The 25,611-nt window shown below is 41.0% G+C and overlaps 1 protein-coding gene across 2 annotated transcripts in view; it reads left to right on the forward strand.

Annotated features, from left to right (window-relative positions):
• The window catches only part of LOC105922342 (ribosomal RNA processing protein 1 homolog B), a 55,930-nt gene that overhangs the window by 19,856 nt on the left and 10,463 nt on the right, over positions 1–25,611 (forward strand). Inside the window, exons 8-15 of one of the 2 annotated variants that reach the window (XM_012858235.3) lie at positions 2,104–2,294; positions 2,399–2,496; positions 6,710–6,807; positions 11,422–11,441; positions 11,537–11,683; positions 19,416–20,536; positions 21,600–21,767; positions 23,234–23,300. In XM_012858235.3, coding sequence (XP_012713689.2) covers positions 2,104–2,294; positions 2,399–2,496; positions 6,710–6,807; positions 11,422–11,441; positions 11,537–11,683; positions 19,416–20,536; positions 21,600–21,767; positions 23,234–23,300 — 1,910 coding nt within the window. The remainder of the gene's footprint in view (positions 1–2,103; positions 2,295–2,398; positions 2,497–6,709; positions 6,808–11,421; positions 11,442–11,536; positions 11,684–19,415; positions 20,537–21,599; positions 21,768–23,233; positions 23,301–25,611) is intronic. The other variant, XM_021313992.2, reaches the window with a different exon arrangement.

Here is a 25,611-nt window from a genome sequence, read left to right on the forward strand (position 1 = left end):
AGCCCTGGCACAATATGTCCAGAATAGTGTTGAAGAAGACTGAGCCAAAAGCAGCTTCTGCGCTTACATGTTAAGAAGGAGCGGAAGTTTCTATCGGCTGCTTTCACCTCTAATTAAGACTGTGTAAAAAGCAACATAACAGCATGCCGGAAAGAGATGTTTTGAGATTCATGGCAAAAAAAAAACATTTTAAAATCTGAATCTGCGAGAAAGGCTCATGTGGTTACACACTGATGGTGTCACCTTGTTTTGTTAAATAATAATAATACATAAAGGGAACTCTTAAACAACACAATGTAATTCTAACTCAATCACACTTCAGTGAAATCGAACTGTTCACTTAAGAAGCAACACTGACTGACAATCAGTTTCAGCTGCTGCTGTGTAGATGGAATAGACACCAAGTGGAAACTAGGCCATCAGCGAAACACCCCCAATAAAGCAGTGGTTCTGCAGGTGGTGGTCACTTTTAAATACTGGCAGTGCTTTCACTCTAGTGGTAGCATGACATGGAGTCTACAACCCACACAAGTGGCTCAGGTAGTGCAGCTCATCCAGGATGGCACATCAATGCGAGCTGTGGCAAGAAGGTTTGCTGTGTCTGTCAGCGTAGTGTCCAGAGCATGGAGGCGCTACCAGGAGACGTGGAGCAGGCCGTAGGAGGGCAACAACCCTGCAGCAGGACCGCTACCTCTACCTTTGTGCAAGGAGTAACAGGAGAAGCACTGCCAGTGGCCTGCAGAATGACCTCCAGGAGGCCACAAATATGCATGTGTCTGCTCGAACAATCAGAAACAGGCTGCATTAGGGTGGCATGAGGGCCCCACAGGTGGGGGTTATGCTTACGGCCCAACACCATGCAGGACGTTTGACATTTTACAGAGAACACTAAGATTGGCAAATTCGTCACTGGCGCCCTGTGCCTTTCCCAGATAAAAGCAGGTTCACTCTGAGCACATGTGACAGACATGACAGAGTCTGGAGACGCCGTGGAGACCGTTCTGCTGACTCTACCATCCTCCAGCATGACCGGTTTGGCAGTGGGTCGGTAATAGGGTGGGGTGGCATTTCTTTGGGGAGCTGCACAGCCCTCCATGTGCTTGCCAGAGGTAGTCTGACAGCCATTAGGTACAGAGATGAGATCCTCAGACCCATTGTAAGAGCATATGCTGGTGTGGTTGGCCCTGGATTCCTCTTAATATAAGACCTCATGTGGCTGGAGTGTGTCAGCAGTTCCTGCAAGACGAAGGTGTTGATGCTATGGACCAGCCCGCCCGTTCCCCAGACCTGAATCCAGTTGAGCACTTCTGGGACATCTTGTCTCGCTCTAGTGACCAACACCACGTTGCACCACAGACTGTCCAGAAGTTGGCGGATGCGTTAGTCCAGGACTGGAATGAGATTCCTCAGATCCTCCACCACCTCATCAGGAGCATGCCCAGCCATTGTAGGGAGGTCATACAGGCACGGGGAGGCCACATTAGCTACTGAGCCTCATTTTGACTTGTTTTAAGGACATTACATCAAAGCTGGAACCGCCTGTAGTGTGTTCCACTTTAATTTTGAGTGTGGCTCCAAATCCAGACCTCCATGGGTTAATAAATTTGAATTCCATTGATTTTTGTGATTTTGTTGTCAGTATATTCAACTATGTAAGGAAAAAAAGTATTTAATAAGAATGTTTTATTCATTCAGATCTAGGATGTTATTTTTAGTGTGCCCTTTATTTTTTTTGAGCAGTGTGTATTGCACCAATTAACAACAAATGTCATCTCAATGCACTTAATTAAACAAACCGATCACATTCATTTCCAGATAAAAAGAATCTGATTCATTTCAAAACAGCCCAGTGAAACAGTCATTCAATTCCTGTACAACCGTCAGTAACTTACAGTACCATCTCGGTCAGTTAATGGTATCTGCTGCATATGCGCTGGAAAGTTTCTGAGGAAGCCTCTTTAAAGCCTCTTTACACAAGGGAACATGAGGTGTAGATTACCAGTGTGTCACACTGATGCAAGCTCAGTCTAGAAAACATCCTGCCAGCTTTGTTCAGTCTTCATCCGGTTTCCCTGACAGCTTTTATCTTGTTTTTCTTTCCAGCCAAACAGTTTTTAGTGCCATCTGCAAAAGCTTTTTCAGCACCATCATTGACCAGGCTCCTTTTGCTGTGGAGGATTTGATGAAGGAGGTGAAAAAAGCAGAAGTCTCAGGCTCAGATTCGGGGCAGGAATCTGAGGAAGGCGATGACAAACAGGAAGAAGATAAAAAAGCTGCCAGTAAGAACAGAGCTGGTAAGCAAATCAGTGGTACATCCTCACAAAAAGCAGCACATACTTCTAACCCTGCCTCCAGTTCTACTAAAGTGAATTGTACCACCTGGACATTTTGCTCGTAGGGAGTAATTTGAAAAAAGAAGAGAGTGAGGATGAGCTGCTTCACTTTGAGGTCTCTGACACTGAACTGCCAGATGAAGACATTGGACCAGTTCTACAGGTAAACGTCTTTCTCTCTGTCATTCCCTTTATTCTATGACTGAATGAATTGAAAGCCTGTTAAAGCAGTTATGACATTACGGTGGAATACATCAGAGAGCTGAGCTGAGCTCATGCAATGACATGAAGTCTCCTTGCAGACCTGCACATACGGCTGACAGATCCGTATGGCGTTTTAAGCATGCCATAAGTCCTGCGAGTGTAATGGCAGTCTGCGCGCGCAAATGATATCCCTTGCAATTACTTCAATTGGAAAATAAATCATGTAATCGCCCTAAATTAAATTGTTTTGATCACATTTGTACAGAAAACAAAAAGAATATACATAAAACAAAGTAAAATTATTAGTTTCAATCTTTTGTTCTTCATTGTGTACAAAGTTATTATGGCAAATAATCAATATTTGTATCTGAACAAGAATCCAATCCAGGAGACTTGTGAAAGGCTAATTTTACATTAAGACCTTGTCAGGGGTCTACAGCAACACCACGCACATGGTGCAGCTAGCTTACAAGTGCATTTCTTTTTTAGATTAGCACATGTGGGTGTGTTGGCCTACTTCTCACTGTGCTAATGCTTTAAAAAAAATGAGCAGCGAATAAAATCCTATTTCCTACAAAACATCATATCCTGACTAGTTTTCCATCTAAAAAAAACTATTCTGTTCACGGATTCACAAGACTCACCAGGAGATTCTTCAACAAAAACACATTGAATCATCCTCAAGAGGTTACAGGGCTAAACTCCCACAACATCTTGCGCATATACAATACAAATATAATTATCAAAATCACGTTTCAACAAGATATTTTATGCATTCGGCCCAGGGTGAATGTTTTATAAGTTACCTCGCTGTGTGCAGACAGATGCCGTGAAAGAAAGGCACGCCAGCTCTGAGCAGGGAGGAGCTGTGAGCATCTCTACTGTATAAGTGTGGTGCATTCAAAGTGCATGGGAAATTTCAGTACTCAACAAAAAACATGTTTTTTTTCAAGCAATTTAAAATTTAAAAAATATACATACTAACAGCAAAATAACCATGAGTTACACAATGCTGCGCCTCTTTTAGTTCTGCTACGTCACATAATTATTACAGTACCTTATTTTATTTTTTTGTTTGTTTTACACCCTTGATGTACTTTCATACTATGGATAAGTGTATTTTAAAGTGCCTATAAGAGACCCATACGGTACCATTTTAAACCCAATATATCCACCCACGACTGGGGTCATCCTTATCAAAACTAAGTTGTTACAGAAACAACTTACTTTTGATTAATAATGTATAAAGGCTTTAACCCGAAGCCGACCGCACACTCATTTGTCAGAAACCCTATCCTGAAATGTTCCTCTGCCCTTAAAAGTTACAAAAGTTCTGCTCCTGTAGAATCTGACATCACAGCCCCTAGAGCAGAGGTCACGGATTAGCGGACCGGGGTCCGGATCCGGACCCACCTGCTGGCTAATCCGAACCCAACTCGATTTGAAATATTTCTAAATTACTGCATGTTGTCTAAATTTCACTTACGCCGCTTCGCCTGTTAATATGGTATAAACCTCCGGAGCGTCCGGCACCAGGCTGCACATGATGCAAATTAGCCAATGAGCTGAGTCACTCAGGGTTGCTGCTGTTTAGCTACTTTTAGACACAGAGCGGCAAACCTGTGGCAAGCCGAGCGGTGGGATAGAAGGAGAAGACGAAGAGTAAAAGACAGCAGAGAAAGAGTGCACTGCTGAAAGAAGCGTGGTGAACTGCTGAAAGAAAAGTGAAATGGCGTGCTCAAAAATTGAGAAAGTAGACACAAAAAACAAGTCTTCATAGAAGAATGGACTGACGAGTACCTGTTCGTCTTGCCAGGTGGGAGCAAAATAACCTGTCTCATTTGTTCCGAGACAGTTGTTCTCATTAAAAGCAGCAACATTTAGCGGCAATGAATTCACTTGCGAAATAAGGCAAAGCTCATTTTCTCAAAAATATCCGCTTGCTTCAGCCATACGTACGGAGAAAATAGCCGATTTTAAAGGCACAGTACGAATGAGCACCTTGATATGTGCTTGAGAATGGCTTTGTCGCCATTCAAACCCAGGTTAAGGTCCATTGCAGGGCAGCCTAAAGTCCATTTCTCTCATTAGGCGATAAAAAAGAAAGGTAAAAAAAATGGTCACTTCAGGTGTTTCATAAAAGATGTGAAAGTCAGGAAATTGTCTATATACCAAACTGAAAGATTGTTGTTCTGTATTTCAAAAAGAACTTTAGATTTTAAAATAGAAAAACATATTTTTATTTCATTTTATTTAAAAAGTCAATGTATAAGGTGGATGCATAAACACCTGCATTTTATTTCACTGTTAAATGCTGTTTAAAGTAACAGATTATAATTAAAAATGTCTCCGGACCTTTACTGGTTGTTGATTTTCCTTTTTCGGACCCCGCTTATTTTTAATTAGTGACCCCTGCCCTAGAGATTTAAAAAAAAAGGAAATCTACCTTATTTTCTTTCTAGCTCCTGCAGTGATGTCATCGCACTCTGTGGCCTCTCACCAAAATGAAAACATCCAAACAGGTCGGACAGATTTACCATTTGATAAGAATTTGACCTCATCCAGTTGCGGTCACCCCAAGATACTTTGGTTGAATAATGCGGTGTTCTCAAATTGTAAAATTCAGTGACTCCTGTAGTAGTAAAAAGACTTTTGATACAGAAACTATACTTCACAATGTTCTCCTCAGAAATTTAAATTGTTTACCTTCATATGGTCTAACAAACTACTGCTCTGTTTATTCTTACTCACACATACCCGTTTGGGGTGACCAGTCCAACCAGCTCTGTCCGTGAATTTTATTTTTGGTACACGGCTTAATTTAAGAATCTGAGTAGTGTACATCATCATTTCATCCAGTGAAAGGCAGTAGTGCGCCGGGTAGAGTTTAGTCTGCCGGAAATAACAAAAAGAAGCAGCTCAGTCCGTGACGTTGGACTTGGGCTTGCCCCCCTCCCCAGACAGGCCATTGGAACCTTTTTCTGGCCGCTCATCATCAGCTACACGAAGCAACAAAAACTGCAGAGATCGCTCTCTGGCCGTCGGGCTTCATGTAGCGCTTGCATTTTGTCATGATTCGTCTCATTTCCTTTGTCAGGAAGAATGGCTCTTTAAAGGTTTGTGTGTGGTCAGATTTCCACCAACAACAGCGCTTAATTTAAACGTGTCACAGAACAAACGATCGAGAAGCAAGTCTTGCAGTAAAATATCACGAGAAAACAGTACTCTCAAGATTTCAACTGGAAAACAATGGCACCCATGGGAAGTGACGCACGGGCCGGGGAATTTGGATAAATTTGAGGAAAATTGTTAAGGAAAATAGGAAAGAAACACCTTAGATTTGAAAGTCAGTATTGCGGCGCTGAGCTATGGGTATAGAAGGTAAGAATACTTTCCGAGGATAACTTTGGCAGGACCCCTGAACACAGTCAGAACTGCCTCTTAGCTCTCCCACTCAGAAAGTTGGATTTATCTCACCGGCCCGACAGATTAATGCCGTCTGCTTCTAACATAAGTTAGATGTTTATGTGTAAATTTGTATAGCTGGGGGGATGCAAAATAAAGGAAAACTGTTTTTCTATTTTATTGCCCCTTATTTTTTCTATCCCACGACTATCGGTGGATATATATTGTTATTGAATTATCGTCTGGCCCTACTTTGTTCCACTTCTCATTTTCACCATTTCTGTAAACTGTTACAGTTAACATCAACATGCCCGGGGTCTACAGCTGAAAATGAGCATTTCTTGCATTTTCCTTTCAGGTCAATGAAATGTACATTGTCTCTGTAAAATAAAAATGATTGTGTCATATTCTCTGGCATCACTATTTCTATCAGGTGTTTTTTTTTTTTTTTTTTTTTGGGTTGAATAGTGACGTACATTTAAGAACCATTTGAAGACTTAAAACAGATCTGCAACACATTTGCATACAAAAGCTAAAGCATCCAAACTAAATAAATTCCTCCTACTTGTCTAGAAGGGTTGCCAGAGATCACATTTAAAATACTGATAATTACAGTGTGGATTTTTAACCACTAACTTAAAGTCACCCTAATGAAACTGGTTTATCCTCCAGGTTCAGTGATGTGAACAAACACTTTCATCTAATATGACTCCCAGTAAATGGTTGATCTTATTGTGTGTTGGTGTTCTTTTCTTCTTATTTTTTAGTTTGACTATGCTGCTCTGGCAGACAAGCTGTTTGAGGCGGCAAGTCGGAGCAGCACACCTGGACACAACCGACAGAAACTCTATAAAATCATCAAAGCGTGAGTAGAATCTCATAATACAAACCAAAGCAGTCAATTAAAGTGCAAGTATTTCTGTTCCAGTTTTTAGCAGTACCCAACTTGGAAAACATTAAACCAACCAAGCCATGTTTTGTTGTTAGCTGGATATTTAGAGATTTATTTCATAGATTGGTCTTTTTTTGTGTACCCCCTTCCCCAGCTGTCTTAGAATACTTTTTTGTTGAATGGGGGTTGTTGTTTGCCGTTTAAATATTAAGCTTACATTTTCTTTACAGGTGTATTTTAATATGAACTATTCTTGACAATAATTTGATTAACAGGGCCCTGTTATGGGGCCAGCCCTTTTCCATAGTTTACAAACCATTTGTTGTATTTGTGGCAACTTGTCTTATCATTTTTATTTTGAGTCAGAGCCGGGTCACTGTCTGCCATCTCTTCAAATCCAGTCACCTAAACTAGGGATGCACCGATATTAGTGTTGCACCGATGCCATTTTTTGGCCCCAATACCTGGCTGTGCAGTATTGGCCGATACCATCTGTTTGAAATTGGGGTGTGTGTGTGTGTGTGTGTGTGTGTGTGTATGAAGAACTGCATACTACTTAGGGTAGTAGAACTTTTTATTGCCTACCTCAAATGGATGACAATAGTTAAGTAAACTTTTGGCTCTCAAAGACCAAAATAGTGCAACATTCGTGAAATTTAATAATCTTTTTTAAACCCTGAGTTTTGGCTGTCAAATGCCAAAATAGTGCAACTTTCATGAACTTGTATAACATGTATAATACTAGTCAGGAGAGAGAAGGCTGCATTCAAGTGACATACAAACATCAAAATGGTATCGGTGCCTTATTTGTTGGTACTCGCTGATACCGAGTGTAACTTGAAAATAAGATTGCACAGCCAAGATAAGTGTTACTTTTACCATTTCAATTCTTAACAAGTGTATACAACTTACCTCCCTAACAGTGGTGGATAGTGATAAAAAATCTTGGTGGGGCTGGCCAATAGATTTCCTTGCCTAACCCAGTACATGCATTCAAATTAAGTCGGAAGATTACTACAATTCCACAATAAGCATTTAATTCCCTTCCCAGAATCAGCAGTTTACCGATACAGTTAACCTTTTACAGCTATATTAGTTCTTATTTTGGAAAAGAACAGTATGAAAAACAACACTCAATTCACTGTCACCAAACACACATAGTAGGCATACACCATACTGTACTGTCATTATCATCAGCCAAACGGTTTCACAATGACACAATGGGTTTCACAACAGAACAGAAACAGAACAGAATTTCAAAATATGAAAAAAATCATCAGCTGACAAAATTATGTACATGCTACAATTTTCACAGTACCTTCCAAAATCCTTTCACTCTCTTAAAAACAAATAGCTTAACATTCAAACTTACTCACCACATGACAAAATGTGTGTCTATCAGAGAGAGAGAGACCATCAAATCACTCGGTCACTTTTTAAAAGTGCGGTTGTAGGATTTAGCTTTTACCTCTGTTTGCTGCGTTACATTTATTTCGGGCTTGTCAGGCCCCAGCTCCTTTACATGGATTTTTTTCCACCATCGTCCTTCTTGCAAACGGGTAACTCAGTAAAGATCTCACTGAATTGCGTGAACGCTGCTCTTCAAGTTGAACTGTCGTCGCCACCATAATCTCTACCTCATTGCCTGACTGACTACTAGCTACATCACCTATCACTGTAGCAGGGGCGAAAATTCCAGGAGCCTCAAAGCCATTAATTTTGGCGATGCTGATTGGCCAAATATTTCTTAATTTTCCCTAGCAACATTATTTAATTGGTTATTTGGCTACACTTTAGGGGCTCTTTGAATGAGAGAAATGATACGTTCTCAGTGGAAATGCACTGTTGAACGAGAGAATTGGTAGAAGTGTTTTAATGATTCATATTACATGTAGCCACATACTATTAAGTAAAACTGACATTGATAATACTTTTAAAATCTATATATATTATGACTTTTCCCCTCCACATCTAGGGAGGGCAGCGCCCGAGCGCCCCCTATGGGCCAGCCGCCACTGCTCCCTAATCTGACAAAACTACTGGGAGTAAGTTTGGATCATAAATCTAAATATCTAGCATAAAGAAACGAGAGAAGAGTGAAAACTCACTTTTCTGGTTTAAGGTAACATGGTAACAAACATGTTTTACCCAGAACTCAGAAATATCAGTCTATCCTCATTGTTAGTGCACATTTTCCCACTTGCACTATAATTAGTAAATATTCAAGAACCTAAATGTCCCAATGCTGAAACAGTGCTTCCACAGGCCGGCGAACATAAAAATGCAAATGAATCTTAAGACCCTGCTATAAAATTGTTAAACCAAAATATTTGTAAAATTTATTTATATAGCACTTTTCACAGATAAAAATTACAAATGCTTCACAGTAAAATACAAATACAAAAAACAGTATACAATGCAATACATAAACATTATAAAACAAGATGGAAACAAACAAAACCATAAAAAGAATACACATCTAATTAAAAGCCTGCTTAAATAGCAGCGTCTTAAGTTGCTTTGTAAAAGAATCAACAGAATTCATACAGCATAAAAAAGAAGGAAAAACCTTCCACAGCCTCTGCGCCACTGCCTGGAATGAGCGATCCCCTCTGGTTTTAAAATAAGTGTGTGGGACCACTAACAAAGTTTGGCCCAATGACCTCAGACTATGGGTCGAACTACAGTGCTGTAACAGCTCAGAAATGTAGAGAGGAACTAGACCATGTAGGGCTCTAAAAGTAAAAGCAAGAATATTAAACTGGATTCTATACTGGACTGGTAAACAGTGCAGAGCTGCCAATACTGGTGTGATGTGTTCCTATTTGTAGTACAAATAACTAACACAAAAGACATGATAGCCTTTGCACAATTTCCTACACAAAACTTGTGCTAAAAATAAGTGTCCCAAACATTCTAGGTGAATGTGGGTTATAGTCTAGGCTTCCTTTATGAGCAAAGGAAGATTTTTTTTTTTTTAAACAAATAGAAGCGTTTCTACTTTCTCACACTGAATCCTGTTTCTCTTTTCATCAACAATACGTGATGCAGCAAAAAAGAGCCATTCACTGTCTACACTTGTACATAAAGCTAAAAGGGAAGAAAGCAAACTATGTTGCTTGTTCAGTACTGCTGAGGGGTTTCATTTCTGGGGATTGGGGACTCATATAGCCATGCACCTACAGGAAAGTAGACAAGTGCATCACTGTGTGACCAATTAACTACAGTCTAGACTTTGCAACGTTATCCTCTCTTCCTTAAGAGCTTTGTTAAACATTTTTTATTAACAATAGACAATTAACAGGCCATTGCAAACAGACATTAACAGCCTTGATTATTTGAATAAAATACAGATTATAACAACATACCTGTACACCTTTGTGGCTTGTCAAGGCTCCCTCCTCTTCCATTATCGGGTTCTCCAGGATTTTATCATGCATGTCAAGCAGCGACTGTTGTTCAGCTTTTTGGTTTGGCCTTTTCCTCTTGTCTTGTGGTTCTTCTGTGACTGGTGTCATTTTATCGACTTCCTCTGAAGCACACTGACTGCCGTTTGGTGACTGGGTCAAAATAACTGTCCTCGTGCCTCAAGTCAAGGATTGTTGCCAAGTAGTAAGGTGGTTCGGAAAAAAAAAAACTCTTCCAAATCACTTGTGTGCAGCCTTTGCTGTGCGCACCCCACTGTCTGTCAGCTACCTTATTCAACAAATCCTTCAGTGCCACAACAGGTGGAATCACGTCTGAAGCGGTAGCAAGTTGTGAGCTTATCTCCTTCAATTGTTCAAATGGGGTGGGAAGCACTGTCATGTTTTCAGTGAGGCCCCACTATGTGCTTAAACAGCCTGGCAGCTCATGATCTGCTCCATACACACCCAGTGCACGCTTCTGATCCAGTACAGTTTTCATCATATACAACGTACTGTCCCATCTGGTCCAAACATCTTGTTGTAGCATCTCAGTGTTTAGACCTAACTCTTTTTGTATACCTTTCAACTGAGTGGTGGCAAGCTGAGTGGCGAAAATGTCCCACTATTTTCCTTCCTAGAGCAATAGTCAGAGTTGTTTCGCTTAAAACTCCATCGTGCACTGCTAGCTGCAGTATATGAGCCATGCAGCCCAGGCTTTTAACGCCACACTTTATCATATTCCGCGCATTGGGATATTTCAGCTGTTTGGAAATATCTCCAAACAGCTGAGCTAGTTTTTCTTGAGGGAGAGCAACATACAGAAGCGTCCTTTGGACCAGCTTACTGCCAGTGCACAGAAAAATGTTAGGGAGGGGCCAGACTGTATTGTTCAATGCTTAAGCAGGAAAAACACTCTTATCTCTGACACTTTCTGCAGGATCCCATTATAATGAACATAAACAATTTACAGCAGCCTTTAGAACAGGGGTCACCAACATGGTGCCCTGGGGCACCAAGTAGCCCCCGAGGACCACATGTGGTGCCCACAAGCCTGTTCTTAAAAAAACATGTAAAACTTTATTTTATTCTGTTACTCTTCCTGTTACTTGCATTTATATAGATTTAAAATGGTCTCTAATGATACTGGTTTCTTTTTCCTCCATTCTCTGTTCCCTCGCAGCCTGCGTAATCTCAGTGAAGGTAAGAAGCATGTCCTTCTGTTTGCATCCCGTATATGGTTCTCTGAACGTTGCTGTCTATGCTCAAACTGTGTCATCCCTGGCTTCCCCTATCAGGCATCTTTCCACAGGATGAATATCCAGAGGAGGTTTCCACCGACGAGGATGATGATATGTTTGGCAGCAGGAAAAGGATGAAGAGACCAGCTCACAAGGATGAAGAGGAGGGGAAACCAGCAGGGAAGAAGAGCAAAGCTGACATAGGTCAGTTTCTCTGTTTTAAAGATATATGAACTTTTACAAGTAAATGGTAAATAGCTTGTACTTGTATAGCGCTTAAACTAGTCTTGACGACCTCCAAAGCGCTTCACACTACAGTTCAGTCTCATAAAGTCTTTCATACGCTTGAAATCTCAGCAGCTTTTAGGTTCAATAAAACAAATAGATGAATGCTGAGAAAAAAAACCCTGGACTTTTTTCCCCGAAGTTTGAAGACGTTTCGCTTCTTATCCAGAAAGCTTTCTCGATTCAAAAACTCTGGAGTAGTGTGGAGTTCCAAGCTTTATACTACTGCCCAACAAAGGCCTAGTTTTGGCTTAGATGACATGCAAATTCAACAGAAACAGGTCCTCCCCGTTAGTAATGGGGAGTCGTTAAGGTAATTGTTGCCCTGCAAGTTTAGCTCGAAACTGGTCCAAACCTCTGTAACGAGGAGTCGTTAGGGTCGTTATTGGCCTGGCTTACAAGAGCGATGTTTTGATCACCCGTATGGAGGTGAGGATTGAGGTGATAATTAGGAGGAATCAACCCTATTGCAGTGTTGTACGTTTTTGAGAGTTAGAACCTAAGTCCACCTCCTCTGTTTAAGGTTAGTTTTTCTCTCTTTACCTAGATGGCTTCCTTCACACCCCTTTCAAACCATCTGTCTTCTTTGTCCAAAATGTGAACATTTTGGTCTTTAAAGGGTGTCCTTTGTAATTAAGGTGTAGGTGGACAGCAGAGTATTGTCTTGAGGAGGTAGCTCTCCTGTGTTGAGCCATGCGTCTGTGGAGAGGTTGTTTGGTTTCTCCAATATAAAGATCAGAACATTCCTCACTGACTGAACTGCATACACCACTCCGCTCATCTGAGGTTTGGGGGTTTTGTCCTTGGGATGCACCAGCCTCTGTCTGAGGGTCCTGTTTGGTTTGAAATGTACTGGGATTTTGTGTTTGGAGAAAATCCTCCTGAGTTTTTCAGAGACTCCAGCAACATATGGGATGACAATGTTTTTGCGTTTATTCTTCTCATCCTTATGTTCTGCAGTGGGTCTTTTGGATTTTCTTGCTGACTCGACTAAAGCCCAGTTTGGGTACCCACAGGTTTGGAGGGCATCTCTGATGTGTTTCTGTTCTTTGTGCTTCCCTTCTTTTTTAGTAGGGACATGCTCTGCCCGGTGTTGTAAGGTTCTGTTGACCGAAAGTTTGTGCTCCAGTGGGTGGTGTAGGACAAAAAGAAGGAATTGGTCTGTGTGAGTGGGTTTCCTATACATTTCAATGTTGAGGTTTCCATCTCCTTCCATGCTCACCAAACATTCCAGCAAAGGTAGCTTGTTGTCGTTGGCGTTGTCTCTGGTAAACTTGATGTTGTTGTCCACCGAATTGTGAAAGCTTCTACTTCTTTTAACTGGATTTTGACAGATGTGTCATCCACATGTCTAAGCCACTAGCTTGGTGGTGTTCCTCTGAAGGTTCCCAAAGCTCTTTTTTCCATGTAAAGATTGGCTACAAACTGGCATCTTCAAACTTAAAACAAAACTGGACTTTTTTTTTTTTTTTTTTTTTTTTTTTTTTTTCACTTTTTTGGAATGACCATGATCTGGATGACTGAGAATCTTCACCAGCATACTACATGTGCTGCTCCAAAAAAAATTATGGAACACCCTTTAATCTTAGTATGGTAAGAGACCATGCCTTCGCTGTAGTGACTCCAAAGTTGTGGAATGATCTACCCTTGCATGTCAGGCAGGCCTCTTCTCTTTTAGAGTGTAAAGGGGCAATAAGTAAGAAATTTACTGTAAAATTAACTTAAATCATTCTCATTTGCTACCCAGAATGGAAGTAACATTCCCTATGAACCATCAATCTCTATCAACAATGTCTTAGTAAAGTTGTTGACTTTTCAAATCTAGAGGTACGGTCCAGAACTACTTAAATTCAGAGTGTAGCCCTTGTTTACTTCCCAGAGAGTTCCCAGGGTTCCCAAAACAGAGGTAACATTTGGTGTTTCATTTTGGCAAAAGGGCAGCAAACATGGAAGTCGAGCAGAAAAAGAACAGAATACAACATCACATACCTATCTTGTGGAAGTAAAAGTTCAGTGGGGTCGGTTGGAAGTGTATTTGGCCACGTTCACATAGGGCTGGACGACATAGAAAAAAAGCTTATCGATAAAAATATTGGATATTGATCGATATTGATAATTACTGAAAATATTTAAAACCATGTTTTATGTGCAGCTCTGCCTGGACATTTTATGATATTGCTAAATGATTTAATTTTAATAACGAACACAAACGCAGAATTCCAATTAAATCTTTATTTAACCTACTTTTTTAACCATAACAGAATTTTTGTTATTCTTAAGAAAAATAACTTAAGAGACCCGAGTTATGTTATTAAATACTGACAAAGAATAAACTAAAGTGACCAGTAAAATGACCAAAATAAATATACCAAATAAATAAAATAGCCTATTTAGGTGGTAATAGTACACTAGTTACTGCTCAGGTTCCATTGTCTTTCTATATAGTTAATTGAGAGGCTGATGCAGGGTTGAGGTCCGAGGTTGTGGCGTGGGAAGGCCCAGATTGCAGCTCATTTTGCACTGATTCCCGGCACTAGTTGCACAATTTAGGGAGCGCTGTTAGAGAAAAACTTGCGTCCTGGAACTTTTATATCGCGGATCAAGAGTGGTAAGTAATTGTTTGAAGCCAGATTTTTCAACTGCAGACAGCAGCAGAATATCCATCACTATGAAGCATGTTACTGCATGCGTGATGTCCTTATGCCGCTTGGATGCTTTTTCCTTTTATCACAAAGAAGGGAGCCCAGTTTAGCTGCTATACCTGCTTTGTTTTGGAAGAAGCTCCGTAAGATTCCTACAAAGACGCGGAGCGGCGCGGGGCTAAAACAGCTCGGTCTGCTGCAGGTGTGAGCGGCTAACGTGATGAAACAAGTTGGTTGCCTTGCAAATTTTACAAATCACTGTGGTTTATTTCTGTCAGACTGGCGAACTAGTAAAACCCCATTTTGGGACAGTTTCCTCCACCGCTCCTTGCTGCAACATATTCACATGCTCTTTGTTGTGATTTTAGAGGGCGGCACTTTGTGACGGCGTGCCTGGGTCCGCGATTACGATTGGTCGAGAGGAAGTAGTGACTGTAGCATCAATTAATATGATGAAGGGAGGAAGGAAAACTGTCTATATCGAAGTTTTATCGACCCTGTTTTTTCCTATCACGCCACACGTCTATCGATCGATATATATTGTTATTGAATTATTGTCCAGCCCTACGGTCACAGCAGCAAAATACCATTGAAAAGAAAGCATAGGCTGTTGTCAATGGCGGGCTGTTGGTCTTGTTTATTCAATAACTTACTTTGGCTCAATAGTAGTCATCGTGAATTTAGCTGTGTAACGTCCTCGTCTTGTCTTGGCAACCGGTGCAACAATCTCCAACGGGTGGTGGGGCATTTATCTGTTTTGTGTGTTGTTCCGATTTGAAACACTAGGGCATGCACAGCAGGGGTTGAAATAACGAAAGCGGCTAACGGGTATTAGGATCTCCAGGCGAAACAATTAACAATGTTGCATGATCTAGTGAAAGAAATGGTGAACAAAAAATAGGATTCTAAGAGGGAAAAGTTAGGCTGGGAAATGCAGTATGACTGTTGGTGTTCACTGAAGCGGACGTCAAACCTGCCTTGGCCCAGAGTTGACTGGCATGAGTAAATGTTCTGATTTGAAGCTGTTAAAGTTGGTGTTAGATCATTTCATTTAACTAATAACGGTTGGTCTTCAATCACGCCAAGCTGCCGCTTTACTGCAAACCATTTCAGACAGTCCGGCTGGGTCCAGCATTATTTAATTTTTATTTAATAATTAAGCTAACTGGCATTGTGATAGTTTTGCAATACGGTTGCTAGATGGCGCCATGTCTGTTTATTTCTGCTATTCGCGCCCCGCGCTGGGCCCATATTTATCCACAAAAAGGATCATCAAAACATCATGAGGACGGATGCTTGTTGTAAATATGTCATATGTCATTAGCTTACTGGTTGCATACAAAGGTTTTATGAAAGACTGCCTCGTCCTGCTGGCTTATTAGTTGTAATTTTGGTGTTTCATGCTTTGTTTTTGTTTTGTTTGTTAGTAGATAAAGCTTTTCATGTTTATTTACAATTTTAACGGAAGTGGTGTGTGAAAAATAGCCCCAGAGCCGGGCGCGATGACCAGATATAAACAGATGTGCCGCCATCTGCAGGCAGTATCACAGAATTATCATAATAGGGGGTTTTCAGCTGACGTCACGCTCACGTGACTACTCAGCGCGTCCGCCATATTAGGTGGCAGTCGTTTCGCACCGTTGACCTGCATTGTATGATGCCTTAGGCAGTATTGGAAGTGAACAATGGGGAAAACGTGTTTAATGGTTGGTTGCACGGCCCGTGTAGGTGGAGATCAACGCTCTTTCTATCGCCTACCAGCCGTAATAGTGAATCAGTGTAAAAAAAAACAAAACAGCTCTCTGAACATCGCCGTCACCTATGGCAGACACGGATATCCAGGTCCGATTTGGACAGTGTTAAGCTGGAATACGCCAGAGTCTGTGGTGCTCACTTTGTCACAGGTAATTAACTGTTAAGTATTTAAAACATGTAAGAAGAATATATTAATAATAGGGCTTGGGCGTTATGACTTATTACTTTTCGCGGCTGCCATGTTGACTGCCTCCGCCGCCTCTACTGCCTATGACTACCGTGTACTGTACTCCCTCTCTCAGCCGTGTTTTAATTTGATTAATTTCACCTTAACTTGATTTCAACCATGGTAAACCGTTGCTGTATTGTGGGCTGTAACAGCGCAACACGTGATCGCCATGGGAAAAACATAGAAACAAAATAATTTTCCACCGCTTTCCTGCCTGGAGGCGCAACCATGGAGAACAACTGTCAGAGATAACAAAGAGTCGTCGGCTCGCTTGGATCGCGGCTGTAAGTCGACCGAACATAACTTTCCACAGTATCCCGATGTCAATGAGTGTGTTCTAAACCTTTGAAACACATAGCAGCTAGTTAAAAGTACATTACATGCGTGAGTGGTTGTTAGCGCTAACGGTTAGCATGTGCCAGAGCCCGTCTGAGCGCAGCTTACCTTTGAACGAGTTGCTGTGTTCCCACTGTTTGCTGGCTTTATGATCTGCAGCTCCTACCGGCGCCAATACGGTAAATACAACTTAATTTTGCACTGGTCATTGTTCTGCTTAAATAATTAAAGCCACGAGCGGCGTCGATCAGCCCTGCAGCCAAGCGCCTTCGCGCACCGCCGGCCGTCAGCCACCGCAGAAGCATGCGACACATTTGCGTCGGATTGTTTACATTTTTACCATCTTATTAAAACTCACCCGTCCACTTATGATGGCGATTTCCTTGATGTACATAACCAGATGTGAACTGGTTGTGAGCCTCTAGACCCTTGTAAGCTCTCATTTCCTCAAGAGTGTGCACCGAACACCAGGTAATGCACTATGTCGCCGTGCTCTACATTTGGCCAATCATCTGGATTACGGCTAAACAAGGCACCGTGGAGGGCATAGGGGTCCATATGGTCGATCACGGAACATTTCCTCAGATATACGTCCTTATCTGGTCGCTCTAGCGTGCTGGCGTACTTATCCATTCGCGATACGATAATACGTGTACGACAACTAGAGATAAGGAAGTGTACCACCCAATATGGCGGACCGGAAGTTGGCCAGTGACGTCAGTGAAAACCCCCTATTGCAGCTTGCTTAATTACTAAAACAGTATTAAATAATGCTGGACCGAGCCTGTCCCCCTGCAATGCCTCGCAGTAAAGAAGCAGTTCAGTGTGATCGAAGACCAACCGACAATGGAATGCACCCATCTACAGCAACTTTAAGAGACTCGTATCAGAAGTTACTCTTGTCAGTCAACTCTGCGGCCACATCTGAGCAATCGGAAAGTTATTCCTTCTTGAGATCATATCCCCCATAAACAGGGAAAGCTTTATTTACTAACAAATTGAGCTAAAAAAAGCATAAAACACCAAAATAACAATTGATATGCCAGCAGGAGGTGATAATCTTTCATAAAAACATTTTATGCAACCAGAATGAGCTACTGACGTAAACATTTTAAGTCAAATACCGTGGCTATGCACCTTTTTTAAAGTTGATCAGTAGATCTAAACCTATTTGAGGCGTTTACATTTGACATTGACCACTTAATAGTGACACTTGATTAACCAGAGACTATTAATTATTGAGTATATCCACAGATTCCACACATTTCATAATAAATTAACTAATAGATTAGTGCAAGATGTGTTTTTTACTTTTCTGCCGCACAATGACCACTATTCTGATATTTTCTTTTATTTTCATTCTTGCTAAAACAAAATAACTAAATGTTGTGAAAAGCAGCCTAAATTTTAACAACCCACCCAAAGCTATTTTTCCAGCCCAATGTGTACAAAATAAGTACAATTGGCAACACATTTTTTAGACTGTTGGTATTTTATTTAAAAAAAAAAATTTAACAACTGTAGGAGGGGCCACAGACCCACTGCTCAGCCTGAAGCAAATAAAATGTTTGTTGAAAAAGTGTGCACCCCTGAAGGCCCCCCTTTAACTTGTTTCTGCAGCCTGGTCTGCTTGTACGCACTGTGGGGACTGTCTGCGAATGTTTTATCTTTCACAGTCGGGCACTCCTATCACTTATATTTCTTGTGACAAATCAATACGTTTCCAAAATGTGTTGTTTTTTTGGGGGGGCGCAAGTACAGTCAATGTATGGGAAACACTGTATGAGGATGAAATCCTTGAACCTGTTGTTAGATCCTCTGCCAGTTGACTGGGTTCCTAGTGGCCTCTTGTGCCAAGAGGGTAGCCAGTTCCTGGAGGATGTGGATTTGATGCCATTGACTGGCCTCCATGTTCCCCTGTCCTAAGAGCAACAGAACATCTCTAGGACATCATGTTTACATCCATCAGACAGCAACAGGGGGCACCTCAAGACTTTCCGGGAAGTCTTTAGAACAAGTTGGGAGCTTCTTGAGACACTGCCAATTCCTTAACCTCACTGAGAGCATCCAGTTCCCTGATATCTCCTTCCAACCTTTTCAGAATCATCACAGGCTGAGAAAAAAAATTTATCAATATATCCTACTAGCTTCGTGTTTCTTAAGGTGTAGGTCTGATCAGTATTTAGTGTGAGCAGGCAATTTTGATCAAGAGCATTGTGATGCAATGTTAAGAATCAGATGACCAGATTAGAGGCATGCTACTTCAACGTGGTGACTTCATGTCAAAGTGAAAACCAAAACCAATTTTTTATTGAGATTCTAGTAGAGCTGGGCAACATATTGAGATTTTAAAAATATTGATATATTGAGATAAGATGCGACTATATTGTTTATATCAAGATTTATGTTGCATCATAATACTTTTATGTATTCTGTAGGTTATTTTTCAGCTGTTCTCATATTTATCTACAATTATTTTGGTATAAAAAAAATGGATAAAGCTTTGAGATACCTTTTTATAATAACTTTATGAAACAAAAACCATATTGAGATACTTGTCAGCATTCAGCTTAAAAATATTGAGATATTATTGTTGGTCCGAATCGCCTAGCCCTAGATTCTACTAACTTTGCAATGCTTTTCACTTCGACATTCAGGCCATAAACAAATTGTGTTTTTGCTTTTTCAGGGAAGAAAATCGAGGCAGTTAACGGGCAAAGCAGCAACACAGAACCTCTAGATATACCTGTTAATAATGAAAAGAAGAAGAAGAAGAAGAAAGCAGCGATTCATGAGGGTGCCACAGAGCCAGCACAGCTCCAGCCTTTAGTTGGAAGAAGGCTCCAAGCAGAGTCCTGCTGCACCACTGGTGAGAAGAACCAATTAAAAGAGGAAAGAGTATCTGGACCTGTGGCAACAGAGAGAGAGGAGCAACAGCTCACCTCTGCTACATCTGGAACATCTTTTGAAGTACCAGCTCAAGACACTAGGAAGAAGAAGTCGAAGAAGGGCCTGAAAGCTGAAACGGGGATCCTGGCTTTGAGCAGTGAGGCACCAGGAGGAATATGTTGTGTAGCATTGGCTGAACCTACTGCTCCAAGTCCTGCCAAAAACAAGCAGCAGTATCAGAAGGCTGAGGCCAAGCTTGGATGTGACCTGCTGGTGAATGATGTGTGCATAACGGGGATCTCACCGGCAGGCTCTGATGATGCATTAGATGATGATCTAACCCCCAATACTAAGAAGATACCTGACATTACAGGTTTAGTCAAGAAGATGCACAAGAAGAAGATTCAGAAAATCAAAGAGCAGAAGGTCGTGGCTGACACAGGCAGGGCTGGCCCAAGATACACTAATGGCAAAATCATTTCTGGGGCGCAACATAACATTAGAAAGCAAAGGGAAAAGCGGGAATTGACCACTGACCAGAACAAAATCAATGAGACAATCGCTGGGTCCGTAGCTGCAGGGGTGTGCACTCAGACACCAGTAAAAAGGAAAACCAATCAGAAGGGAGAAAACCAGACAAATGTGTCAGAAAGCCCTCAGTTGAATGCTGGAAAAATGCAGCAAAACAGAAAGACTTCAAATTTGGCAGATGGCCAGTTGAATGAGCTTGGAGTCAGCTGTGCAGATTCAGAGCAGCCATTAGTGGAAGCTGAGATGATGGGGTCTAATGGCAAAGCAGCTAAGAAGAGGAGGAAGATCCCTGTGGAGTTTGAGTTTGAGGCAGATGAGTTGGAAGGAAAAACGCCAATCAGCAACATCACAGAAGCAAAGAGCATGACCAAGAAAACCAACCTGAACAATGTGAGTATGTACGATCAGAAGTGATTCCCAGCTGATGTCTGAATTTAAAGATGTTTTTAGTGCATGGTACCGGCTTTTCTCTCTGGTCCAGAACCCGTCTCCTAAGACAAGTTGAGATCACCTGCTTGGCCTTGTAGCTCTATTGAAGCTGCTATTATGATGCGTCACTGTCCTGTGATGATTTATCATGTGCAGTGTTCTTATTTTGTGTCAAATGCTGATAACTAGAGGAACCAACAGATCTTAGATTAAAAACAGAAGGTAACTTGCAAATCGATGTAAAATTAATGCTCACGTTATCATTCTCCGTCTACATCTGACCTTAGCTGCTTTGTTACTTTGTTTTCAAAGTCACATTGAATGGCTAAACGCCTTGCCATAGTCAGATTTCTGTTGCATTGTGGGATACGGGGAGCATTAACAAACTAATAAACAATGATTTTTTTCATAAAACATAAAGCCTTATGCAACTTTCAAGATGTCTTCTCATAATCATTCAGTATGCATTTAAGTAATTTTTGCATGTAATAGTACCAAGAAACTGATTATCTATTTCAAACATATTTACTTTCACACACATACACCATAAAACATTTTCACTTAATTTGTTTGAATAGAAATTATACATAAGAAAATACTTCTATGACCCTACCCCCTCCCTCTCATACACCGTATAACTTTACACATTATTCTTTAGAAAACAATATTGTGTGTTTTCTACTAACTCAGCACACATCTACTTCTTATATTTCTATTTGGTTGTCTCGCCCCACATCTGACCAATAGACAGATTCAACATTACGACATTGTTTTTAGTGACAGCTTTGGATTCACTTGGAATTTTCTTTTTGTGAAGAGAAACTGAACCACTCAAAGTTCTAAGTTAACAAGCTCAATACCTGTTCCAGACCAACACAAACAAACTGTAGGTGTAAAAATGACTTGCGCTTCTGCTGAAGACAGTTTATCAGGAGATTCTCTTCCACACTGAGATCTTCCCTGCATCAGTAACATTATAAAAAGCATGGAAGGAGTTATGTCATTTCATTGCTTCGTTTTACAGGATGCCTATGAGCCATGCACTCCACAAAGCCTAAAAAAATCAAACAAGAAGGATGTTTCCAGACTGTTGGAGTCAGATTTTATCACCTTTCAGAGAAAAGCTGCTGTTCCAACACCACTCTACTGTAAGACTAAAAGCAGCCCAAATACACCTGCTTCCAGTAAGATGGTAAGGAAAAGAGTTGATTCCCTAAAGAAATCTGCAACTACAAATCCATATATATGTTCATGGTGAACTGTTAACTTTGTAAATCTATTCATTGGATGACACTAAATGTGTGTTTGTGCGTTAGGGATGGACAAATGTCGTACCGTTTACTGTTATCCTAGTTCTATTCCTTAAAATAACTTATTTAATTGTAACGATAAATCCTACATGATGTCTAGAAACCCTGAAAACTGCTAGCATTTGGATTGTTACTTTTACTTTTGTCCCACTGCTTAATGAGAATATCAACAAACAGCAACATTAAAGATTCTTACAATATAAACAAGATGTCAGACTAGTCAATGTGCTTGTGGGACATGGACTGTCATGACACACCGTCTCAGCCGTGCAATCTATTGCCAAAAAACACTGCAATGGATTTATAAATTGTATGTATCATGAATACATTATAAAGAAGGTCGGCTCTGTTCAGTGGACTCCTTTAGAACAGGGTGACCAGACGTCCCCGTTTTTGATGTCCTGTCCCTGGGAATGTCCCTGATTTCAGTGTATCATGATGGAGTAAAAAGGTTTAGTGCTACAAGAGGTATTTACCCGGTCCTGCTGCCCGACGCAGTAGAATAGAGTAGAAGAGCTGAGCAAAGCGTGCCTTCCCCACCCCGCTGGGGTTGCTGATGAGACAAAAACCAACCAGGCAGAAATTCTGCGGGGTTTTGGTTTGATTGATTTATTTGATAAGGGACAGTGCAGTTTAATAAAACAAATGACATGACAATTCATGACTTAAAAAAAGCCAGAATTAGCTGAAGGCTATTTTTCATCTGTAGTCCCCTGGCCATGATGTTAAAAAAGCGATGACTGGGTCGTCGTCCCTGGTTTTCATTAGAGAAATTTGGTCACCTTACTTTAAAACCTCTTGGAAGGATTTCACAAAGAATTCTTCATAAAAAGATCACAGAGAACCCTTGGCCTCCTATTCACCAGATTGTTGTACGACAACAGAGTGTCTTGAGCCAGAGGAGATCCTTCCTGCCTACAGATATCTGCATCTACAACGGAAATGGAAATGTTGGTAAAAAAACATCCAAGACCATTATTGAAAAACTGCATATGCGCAAGTCAATCTTACCTGCTCTTCCGCTCCTCATGGGGACCATGTGAAAGAATCTCCCATTTCTTATTTCTTTCTACTGAGGCCTTCCTCCTTTTTCATTAATGCCTAACACCAAAGCTAACGGCATACACAAATACTAGAAGTGCACATGCACAGCAAGAAGAAACTAACAAGCAATGTGCACGAGCATTGGCATTACGTGAGCGCATCACGATGATTAGCATGTGGGTCAACCAACAGATAAGGCAATAACCCCAGCACTCGAAGACAAAAAAGATTGTCCACTAAAGCATAACTCCATTTAGTTACATGTTTGGAATGGACAAATAATCACTGTGTTTTGATTCCACAGAAGCAGCAAATTCCCAAATCAGAATCGAAGAAGGTCACGTTTGGTCTAAAGAATAATAAAACTGCAGGTAAGAAATTACAAAATCTAACCAGTGACAGTGTGTCACACTGATCATCTCTTTATTATGACAGTGCATAACGCAGCAGATGAACGTTTTCTCCTCAAAGTTCACTTAAGAAGCTGAAAAATGGTAACTATAATTTTCCTAGGATGTTTGACAAAGGCCAACTTATGATGGGAGGACAACTCGGTCAGAACATTTCCTAAACTGCAGCTTTTTTAGGGGTGTTGACTGCAGTGACTTTTTTTTTCTTCTTCTAAAGTGGCATAAAGGAAAACGAAAGCAAACCCTCCAGTTTCTACTCGAGTCCATGCCGATAGATCAGGGCTTACTTGGCACCAGAGGAAGGGCAAAAAACCATCAGTGCTCAGCATGAACAGTTTCTGCAGTAAGTAACTGACTGCAGTAAACTGGACTTCCTTACACAGCCAACTGACGTTCAGAATTGTTGGGCTGTGGTCCCTATCAGCCACTGTGATCTATGGTTGAGTTGTCCATATTTATCTGTATAATATGAAATTAATGTATTTAGGGGGGTCTACCATGGGCGACGCAGTAATTATGCATGAGGGGACGCAACCCCCATATTTGAAAGCTGTCTGATCGGACCTCTCACATTTACCCACATAATCGCACCACTGCATTCTAGCAGAAAAAGGTTCAATGGCAGCTGAAAATTGGACACAGTAATGTCAGTCTCACTGACAACTTGCTGTGTCTAGCTTTTACTAAAAACATCTTTTACATGGCCTTAAAGTGAGCTCTAAGTCATGTTAAATGACTGCTCAGCTAAACAAACATTTAGAAGAAATCTACTGTGCTTTACCACTAAGACAGTTTTTTCCCCCAATTAGGAAGTGGGGACAGTAATTGTTTCATTTATTTTTACTTATTTATTAATATTTAAACAACAAAAATCAAGTGTAAAAGCCAGGAATGTGCCTCTCCACACCTTTAGTATATCCTAAGATTAATAGAATGAATAAATCAATAAGGTTTATTAATAGAAAACTAGAACTGTGTCTCTGGATTGGGGCAAAGTGGTGGGAGTGGATGGGTCAAAGGTGGTTAGCAGGCTTTCCAATTTTGTGGGGCCCAAAGAGCTCTGCCGCCTCCAAAGGCTCGTGACATGAGGAAAAGAAAAAACAGTAAATACAAAAATTTGGCCTGTGGCTGTCTGACAGAGTTCCCCCACCTTTTAAAAAAAGTGCAACAAATACTCATTCTGTTCACATCTACATACCTATGAGCAATAGGTTTTTCTGCATTAACATCAAAAATAAGTGTCAGGATTGGGGAGGCGAGGACCTAGGCGGCAACAAGGCAGGCACATGGAGTGAAACAAAATATATTTTAATAAAGCTAAACTTACAAGTTTCTCGGGAGCACAGGAGACTGAAGCAGAAGGCAGAACACAGAAACGCAGGAGAACCAGAATGACCCGACAAAGGGAAAAACAAACAGGTGATAATCAGGGGATCAACAGGTGAGGCCAATAAACAGAGACAAGTCCACAGCTCAGAGGATCCTGACAATAAGTAGCAGTCAAGCCCGCAGGTAAAGGATGATATATGTTTCTTAGTGTCAACTGGCCGCATCAGGGGCCTTTGCATCTCAAAGAAGCAGATTAAACTCTCCCACTAATGAGCTATGAGCACAGCTCCACTACTGCCTGAACTTCAGCAGCTCCTTTGTTTCATGTCTTTCATCACTGGACAAGTTGATTAATTCAGGTGTGTCTGGCTGGTTACTGAAGTCAGACACACCTGGATTAATTAGTCTGACCAGAAATGAAAGACAGGAAACCAAGGAGCTGTTGAAGTTCAGGAAGAAGTGGAGCTGTGCATAGTCTGTTTAGGACAAGAAAATTGGTTGTGGTGATGTGAGGCAGTGTTGTAGTACTCGAGTCCGAGACTCGAACTCAAGTCCGAGTCATTAGCTAAATTTGGAGACTCGTGACTTGACTTGGACTTGAGCACTGATGACTCGAACTTGGACTCGGACTCCTACATTCAGATCATTCTGACTTGGAGATTGAGAAAAAGACTCGACTTTTTTTATATATCAATAGGCTATAATTTTAATATGTCATTAGAATATTATTTGGTGTATGATTTTAATATCTAAATGTCGTACCGCGCACGTGACGTCCCTTGCCGCTAAGGTTGGGCAAACAGTGTGAGAGCGCACGTAGCAGCCAGCCATTACACATGCAACAGATAAAACTATATGACCGACTTTTCCGCTGTTAAACTATCGCAAAAGAATGTCCAGGCGCCCATTTTACTGGTAGAGCTGTGGAACAACATACCAACGT

The sequence above is a fragment of the Fundulus heteroclitus genome, chromosome 7, assembly GCF_011125445.2.
Source record: "Fundulus heteroclitus isolate FHET01 chromosome 7, MU-UCD_Fhet_4.1, whole genome shotgun sequence".
NCBI lineage: Eukaryota > Metazoa > Chordata > Actinopteri > Cyprinodontiformes > Fundulidae > Fundulus > Fundulus heteroclitus.